At 35.5% G+C, this 8,662-nt stretch overlaps 1 protein-coding gene across 5 annotated transcripts; it reads left to right on the top strand.

Moving 5' to 3' along the window:
- The first annotated feature begins 830 nt into the window (after positions 1-830).
- LOC109103072 (protein-cysteine N-palmitoyltransferase HHAT-like protein) lies at positions 831-7,598 on the top strand. Of its 5 annotated transcripts, none has more exons than XM_042718102.1 (13): positions 831-1,001; positions 2,787-2,899; positions 3,586-3,653; positions 3,950-4,063; positions 4,322-4,342; positions 4,575-4,769; positions 5,232-5,441; positions 5,640-5,811; positions 5,938-6,082; positions 6,195-6,230; positions 6,350-6,551; positions 6,733-6,874; positions 7,122-7,598. In XM_042718102.1, the coding sequence occupies exons 2-13, from the start codon at positions 2,794-2,796 to the stop codon at positions 7,262-7,264; spliced, it is 1,554 nt and encodes a 517-aa protein (XP_042574036.1). In that variant the 5' UTR covers positions 831-1,001; positions 2,787-2,793; the 3' UTR covers positions 7,265-7,598. The 5 variants fall into 5 exon arrangements, with proteins under 5 accessions (XP_042574036.1, XP_042574034.1, XP_042574038.1 ...); XM_042718100.1 differs by having other exon boundaries at positions 6,730-6,874; XM_042718101.1 differs by lacking the exon at positions 831-1,001 and adding an exon at positions 2,262-2,483 and having other exon boundaries at positions 6,730-6,874.
- The last annotated feature ends 1,064 nt before the right edge of the window (positions 7,599-8,662 follow it).

Below are 8,662 nucleotides of genomic sequence, written 5' to 3'. Positions count from 1 at the left end.
GGTATGTAACATTTATTTATTGTTATGTAATTATAGTTATCATAATGTATATTTTACATTCTTGAATCTTTGCTGCAAACTTCTTCTGTATGCATTTTAGGCATTTTAAACACTGTTTCAAATTGTGGGGCTGTAATCAATAGTTAAATCAGAGCAAATTGCATATAGAAGCACATTTTAAAATATGAATTTTTCCAAAAATGTCGACTTTCTATTAGTATAATTCAGGTCCTACCTTTACTCATATGGTGCGTTGCAAATTTTTGACAACCAAGAGTAACAGAATCATACTGAGGGAGAAAATGATGACTTGCTGATGATAATTTAAAGTGCTTTGAGAAGTGTCCATAACAAAAAAGGATGATAGATTATATTTGGTTGACTATATCAGTTTTGCTTTTCCTTTTATGCATTATAGCCTTCAGTTGGAACATTGCTACGGTGAAATTAAAATTGTTAATGCTTTTTAAATACATCAATTATGCCAATTGGGCTGTATTTATTTGTTAAAAAATACAGTAAAACATCTTTCAAAAACATTTAAAAGCCTTAAATATTCTGAACTTTTGGCCGCAAGAGTATTGCCAATGGCTGAAGTAAACAGATGGTTCATCTTCATTGGATTACACAAGGGACTGCTTGAAGACAGTACAGAACATCTACACACGGATCAGAAGATGACAAAAGAAGGGGTTTCTCCAGCCGGCCATGATGCACCTGTACCATGAAGCGCTCGTTCTTGAATCTGTGCGCCTTTTTGATTGACGGTTCTAGTGCCACCACCCCTCTGCAGTTTCAGTCCGGATTATAAATACACTCTCTACACCCCTCCCGCAACATCCACACCAGCCACTGCTGCTTCTCACAGTGCACCATCGGCACTGGGAAACCGGGACGGATGTATTAGGAGAAGCCCCTACTCACCCCCCTTTTTCTTTTCTTTTTTTCAATTTTGTGGGGGTTGACAGACATCTGTCTTCAAACATCTGAGCGGCTGTGAGGTTAGTACTGAGCAAGTGCACTTCCTTTTGAATTACTGTACTTACTGTACACGGTGCAGTAAACAGATAGTCCCACGGATCATGCGGCGTGGGGGCGTTCAGAGCTGTGCAACATCATTTACATTCAATAGGACTTCAGATATGCGTGCAGCTATAGTAATTAGTTGAGACAGATACTCAGATTTTAATTGAGCAGGTACACGCATTGTTTCTTAATTAATTCAGTGTTAAAAGGAAATTGATTTGGGAGTTCAGTCCTCGGTTTTTCATACTCCTGAAGGATCTCCTGATGTGTGGGAGATCGCATTGCGCTGCAGCTGCTGCACTGGACCATGAGCAACTGCTCGGGCTAAAATAGGAAGAGGGTGCACGGCGCAGCTGACTGTGCTGTTTCTGAGGAGGCACTCCCATTTAAGTCACTGATCACAGTCTTGTCTTCTGAGAAGTTGATTGGGTGTCAACTCTGTAGGAATGTTTTTGTTGTTTTATTCGTTTTAGTTTTTTTATATCTGTATCTTATTGTGATTGCCTATAGGCTGAGGCTGCACCATTGCATATATATATATATATATATATATATATATATATATATATATATATATATATATATATATAAAGGTGATTCTTATACATTATTGATGATCGATATGTGTGACCTTCACAAAAATTATTGTAATTAGTATGGAGTGTCTTCCCTGATCGAAAACAGCGTTTACTTTTACTTTTACTGTTGGCACTTTGCAGAGAGGCTACATGATTTAATACAGTACAGTATACAGCAGACACAGTAACAAACATCATTATATTGTTATTTCACTGCATCGAACGAACTGCACAAATAAATGGTACATTAACAATTAAAAGGCTCACATATAGGCTAGGCCTATCTAAGTTAACATGTTTTTGCTGTACCTTTTACACTAAAGTTTTAAAGCATTACAGAGCACCACTCCTTTATAAATTGGATTTTGCAAACTAGTTATGCAAGAAAAACTTGATTCTGGGTGCCAAAACCCGAAATGACAATAGTGCCTCTTGACTACATCAGTGTGGTTGCAGTTGTAGTGACTTTGAATAATAACACGATGATATTAATAATAATTAAAAAAATAAAAAAATCATGAAATTTTGATTCTAGCACTTTATTACATTTATCTTCTAAAATCGTAACTTTTTACATTTAAACTCAAGTTTGTAACGTCATTAATATTAATAGGACCGTCACAAAAGTCTCCTGTGATTGGGCAGTTATTTTCCCGCTGATATCATTAGGTGAAAGTTTCGCCGGCTTCTTCTCCGTCGGCTGGTGCTTCACATAATTACCGTGGAAATGTTTATTTTCTTACAGTTTTAGAGCTAAACTTTATCCCCCAACCGCAAATATACATTTTAAAATCCTACAAGTATTAATATAGTGTACTTCTGACCTGGTTATAAAGAACCCAAAAGAAGAGAAGTATCAGTGGATATCTGAGGAGACGGGTGAGTGACGTTTGACCTGTAACGGCCGCTAGTGAGTACGATCGCGAGGCTAATAAAAGTACCGTACAATACGGACAAATATTAAAGTAAAAACGAAATTAGGATTTGACATCAAAATAAATCACTGTTTTAATGTACATTTGCCATATTAAACAGTAAAACAAACCGTAAACAAGCTTGTGGAGTTTAGAGTTGTGGAGCTGTAAGTTTTCGTTGTATTTACCGTGTTTATTTCCTGCAGTGGTCAATGGTTAATTTTAGTACAGAGTGTAACAGGATTTTAATGTTAAGACTTCTCTTCAGGTTAACCATGGGGATCAAGACAGCCCTTCCCAAGACTGAGCTGTACTTCTACACTGCTGTCCTCTCTCTTGCGCTCTTATGGGCGGGCAGCTGGATCATTGAGGCCTCCAGTGGTACACTTCATTTTTATCTCTCGCTTTTTCTTTCTACATTAAGATCACAGAAATATGTTCACATCAATCATGAATGCCCTAGAATACAACGACTAAAGGTGCATTTGCTTTTGTTCATTGTAAAACAGAGCACTGTAGTATTATTGTTTCTGTGTGGATAGACTGTTTTGCTTATTGACATCCGAGCTGGTAAGTTACTGGAGCAAACTAGCCATGTCCTGCCTCAACCTTTTTAGAGATCACATATTGATTATGTCTTCTTTTCGCTTTATACACAGGAACATCAGTTTAGACTAACATAAGGCTCTAAGTGTACCAGACAGTCCTACATTGATAACCCTCAACAACCCCTGACTCTCAAATAAGATCTGTTATGGAATTTGTATTATCTTTGAAATTCATAATACAAAGATTTGTCAGATTTCACAGGACCGTTTCATAATCTCAAAATATGTTTGAGAGTTTGGATTATCACAGAGAAGCCTCTGAATATGCAGGCTGGCAAAATTTACCTTATGAAATCCTAATGTAATGCTATTTGGTTTTATATATATATATATATATATATATATATATATATATATATATATATATATATATACACATAGTATATAAAGAAAGGAAGCTTTATCATTTAGCCTGAAACACACCTTGCTGCTTTTGGGAAACTTGTTTTTTATTTGCAGAGAATGTGAACAGAAAGGCATTTAGGGAGAATGTAAAACCAGGATGGCACTACTTTGGCAGAAAAATGGCAAGTATATTAGATCCTCTACTGCTGTAAACACATTTAAAAGCCACCTCAAGACATATTTGTTTGATGAGGCCTTCATTATTTTTAATGACTAGTAGGTTTGAGCAGATGTATTTGTGGTGTTTATTTTATTTTTTTAAATTGTACAGCATGTTGGTACAATCTGTGTTTTTTGGGGTTGCTAAGTGCTTTATAAATAAGTTCTGATTTGATGTATATTACATAAATGACTCTGTTTAACCATATTCTGACTCAAATTAATCACTTTCTGTTACTGATATTCTCTGTTTCTATAGGATGTGTCAGATTTTGAATGGGTAATGTGGTTTACCACTTTCCGCAACCATATCCTGTTTGCCCTCTCCGGTCATGTGATTTTTGCTAAGATCTGCTCAATGCTGTCTCCAAAGGTACTGAATGGGGTTTTTCACCTTATGCACAATGATCAAGTCATTTAAGATTTAAGAATGATAATATTTTGCTATTGATATTTTATGGGAGTGTTTTGTGAATATTGCATGATTTTATGTATGGACAGAGTCTGAATAAACAATAATAGTAAAAAAAACACACACATTTTGATATTAACAATGCATGTGTTAAATGATCTAACTTGAATGTTGTGTGAAATGTTACATGCTTTCGTGTTTCTGTCTGCTGACCAAAAGACTGGTATAGATTTATTCAAGGTAACTCTGAAAGTACTTGCCATTACAATTCTTGTTTGGATCATACTACTAACTGACTAACAAATACTAGTACTGCTACAACTCAAGCTAATACTGGACTTATTTTGTCATTTCTAACACTTAAAACAGTAGCTCCTTAAAAAGTGCAAAAAATCCAATTAGTACTGTTGTACGTGACAGCTGGATTACATAAATTTGCCTTTTCAGAAGGATTTTTCTTCCTTACCCACAGAACAGATCTTTGATCTATATGCTGTATGGATCTCTGGCTGTGCTGATTACTATGGGATGGACATACATCACTCTCATCCTGTCTCACTGCATCATCCTCTACAGCGTGGCCCTTGTCAAGAGGAAGTGGCTCTGCTTTGTGGCTGGACTTACCAGTCTGGCAACTTTCAAAATGGAGCCCTTTAACACCTGGCAGGTGAGAAGGTCCATAGGCAGTGAATGATAATTTCTTCAGTATGATTTACAGTTATTGAATTGAATTGAATCAACACTGAGCTGACTTGAGCTGAATAATAGCACTATTGTCTTTGTAGAGCTGCTTTACAGCAGAACTTGAATTTGTCTCATATTTAAAGAAATTTGCATCATTGATTCTATTATTTTCCTGTTTACTACTGTGAAGCTGCTTTAAAATAATCTGTATTTTGTAAAGTGCTATAAAAAAATAGTACTTTAAAAACCTAAAGTTGTGAAAGAATAGCATATATTCATAATGTATGTATTCTTACAGCAGTTTGAATATTGTTGTGTTGTTGTTTATAACCCCTTACATAACATCCTTTCCCCCACAGTCTGTGGTACATGTGTCCATGTGGATGAACAGACGCATTTATTTTTGTCATTTTGATGTTCTGATAATTTGTCTGTTTTAATGCAGGAAGGATTTGCAACAGGCTCTTTTGATCTCCAAGATGTCCTGTTCTATGGAGGCTGTGGCTTCTCCATTATGCGCTGTATGAGCTTTGCCCTAGAGAACTGTGAGAAGAAAGATGGCAACTACAGTTTCCTGGATCTGATCAAGTACAACTTCTACCTCCCCTTCTTCTTCTTTGGACCTGTCATGACCTTTGATCGATTCCACCAGCAGGTGAGTCCTGTATTTTGAGAATCTCACAACTTCCTAACATTTTTCTCAAGAAAAAAAGCACTTTAAAAGTCCAGTTTATGGAATCGTCTAATATTTTACATAAAACATAATCTATAGAATAGAATAAATAATTGTTATAGTTTTGATAATGTCACTCTGGTTAGGTATGCACTGTAATGATCCCTCTAATATTCTCAGGCTAACAACCCTAACTTGACTCGTAAAGAAAGAGAGATGTGGAACATCACCATTCATGCTTTGGTGCACCTTGGGGCTATTTTGGTGGTGGATGTCTTCTTCCATTTCTTGTACATTTTGACCATCCCTAACGATCTGAAGCTTTTGAAGCAACTGTCTGACTGGTCTCTGGGTCAGTAAATAACTAGAAAATACAGTAGACTTTTAGAAATTATGTTACAAGTAGTTTCTAATTATTTTTAAGGAAAATTTCATTTGTTTACTATCACTAGTCGGTCTGAATTGTTTTACTATTCAGCTGGCTTGGCGTACTCCAATCTGGTGTATGACTGGGTGAAGTCAGCCGTCCTGTTTGGTGTCATTAACACTGTATCCAGACTGGACCATCTTGACCCTCCTCAGCCTCCTAAATGCATCACAATGCTCTATGTCTTCGCTGAAACGTAAGTGTAGTCATTAACAGAAGAGAAAAGAAAGAGTATGTTTTTGGAAGCAGTTGACGGCTGTGTTACCAGATCACATGTTTACAGTTTCTTCTGACATTGACTTTTTTAGGCACTTTGACAGAGGAATCAATGACTGGCTGTGCAAGTGAGCAAATAACCAATTCTATCTGTGTATCATCACATATCATTTTTTAAAATATATATGTCTCTAATAAACATAGAAAAACATTAAACTTAACATGTATCACCTGTTCTTTGCTAAAGATATGTCTATGACTATATCGGAGAAAACCATGATGCCATCTTCAAGGAGCTTCTTGCAACCATTTGCACATTTGCTGTCACAACTCTGTGGCTTGGACCCTGTGAGCTGGTTTACATCTGGTCTTTCTTTAACTGCTTTGGCCTGAACTTTGAACTGTGGGTGGCTAAATTATTTTCTCTGCCACCATTCTCCACCATTGAGGTAAGATCCCAAAGACATTCAGTTGTGAGGGATTTGAGCATTTGGGTTTTGAATCATTGCACTACCAATTGATTGTCTTTCAATATTACGTCATGACTGATTGGCCTACATTTCACTGATAAGAAAATAACAGCATTTGCTTACTCTGAGTAATAATGTAATATTAATATTTTTCCAGAAGAATCTTATGCCTGAGGCAATGTCACGTCGAATCAGGGGCTTATTCAACGCGGTTAACTTCTGGCAAATTGTCCTGTACAACGTCCTGGCTCTGAACAGTCTGGATTTTGCTCAGCTGGTTGCTAAGAGACTCCTTTTTAAAGGTAAGTGTTTCGTTTTAGACCATTATATAATAAAAACGGAAAGTAAAGTAGCTAGAATCTTGTGCAGAATGTGTTTCTTACATATGTATTCTTTCTTACATGTGTAAATCGCTCATATATGATGTATATATACATCAAACATACGAAAATATTGAAACATGTAGTTGTATCAGCACAAAAACTCCAGAGGAATGGGGTAAACACAGCATGTACACAGAGAATAATAGCACTCTTGTGATTCCCTCAGGCTTCCCCTTGTCCACTCTCTCGGTGCTGTTTGTGACTTACTGTGGCGTGCAGCTGATAAAGGAGAGAGAGCGAAAGCAGGCTCTGCTGGATGATCCGGAACCAGTGCCGCCCACAGAGGCGGACAAACAGAAGGCAGAGTAAAGGACAGAGAGGTCATTGAATCTGATCCAGCACTAGATCAGTTCCTCTTGTTAATTCTGCCCCTGAGCTTTTGTGCCAGACCGATGCAGTCCCACCACTATGGTCAATGATTAGCACAAGTCTGTTTTAAAAACACAAGATGTTTTTAACTGTGAATAGTTCTGAAGTGCACTTTAGCCAAATGCAACCTGTTCTCTGACATACTCTAGCACAAATAAACCAAGTGCATTTTTTATTTATATTTTCAGTGGATATGGCTATTTAAAGAATGGGCTTGCCAAATATTTTATGAATAAATAATATATTGAACAATAAAATTAAAATGTACAATGTTTTCACTGTTGTCTTTTATTTCATTACTCTTAATATGTTTACAGCAGTGTAATTTGAGTATTGTTGAGACACTATTATAGTTTTTATTTTTACTTGTTTACATGTTGTGTTTTTGTCATTTTTACTAGTTTTTCTTGTTAAAATGTCTATATAATTTTTATTCATTTCAGTGATTCACTTTACTACATCATTTTAGACACTGAAAATGAGAAATGTTTCCTCAACAACTACATGTAGTTGAAATAAAGATTCTTAAATAGTTTTTGTTTAATATTGTATTTAAATTAATGATTATTTTTTATTTCAACCAACAACTTCTTAATGGTTTTAATTTCAGTTTTAGTTAACTATAACTGTCCTGGTTTACAGCCATTATTACACAAAACATACATTCTAGGAAGTTGTTTAATTTGTATTTTTATTATTTATAAACAACAGTCACAATGATGCCCCATTAAACCACACAAAGCTTAGTCACTTCACCACATTAAACTTTGTGCAGTCACATATTTCTGTTACTCATGTCCCAATCTAGCAAATGATACGGTGTGAACACATTCCCCTATTAGGCTTTGTCCTACATCGAGCTTTGAGTGGCACACTAGAGATCTGAGTTGATTAATGTGCCTAAAATATACACTGATGAATACTGTAGGTCTGCTATGCTGTTATCAGCACACAATTACATATCTCCTAGTTTTCAGTCTCCCTTTGGATTTTTTGTCACCTTACATGGGTTATTAGCGCAAATTAGAATTTCCCTTGTCGTCATATACACTATATATATATATATATATATATATATATATATATATATATATATAGGTTGAAAAGTATTCTTCAGATTATTAATCTTGTTTAGACTAAGAAAAAATAGTTATTTTAAGCAATATTGATTGAAAGGTTTGAGGATTTTTCTGTCATCACTTCAAAAACTTCCCTTTGGAAAACTTTTTAAGAACTTTTTATTTTTAAGAGTGTGCCTTTAGAAAGTTAACTTCAAACTGGAATTATTTTATTAAATACCTACTTTGTGATTAATTGGTTCAATGTGTAAATGTAAAC

This window comes from Cyprinus carpio, chromosome B2, assembly GCF_018340385.1.
Source record: "Cyprinus carpio isolate SPL01 chromosome B2, ASM1834038v1, whole genome shotgun sequence".
Taxonomy (NCBI): Eukaryota; Metazoa; Chordata; class Actinopteri; order Cypriniformes; family Cyprinidae; genus Cyprinus; species Cyprinus carpio.
This window is presented reverse-complemented; position numbering and strand designations above follow the sequence as displayed.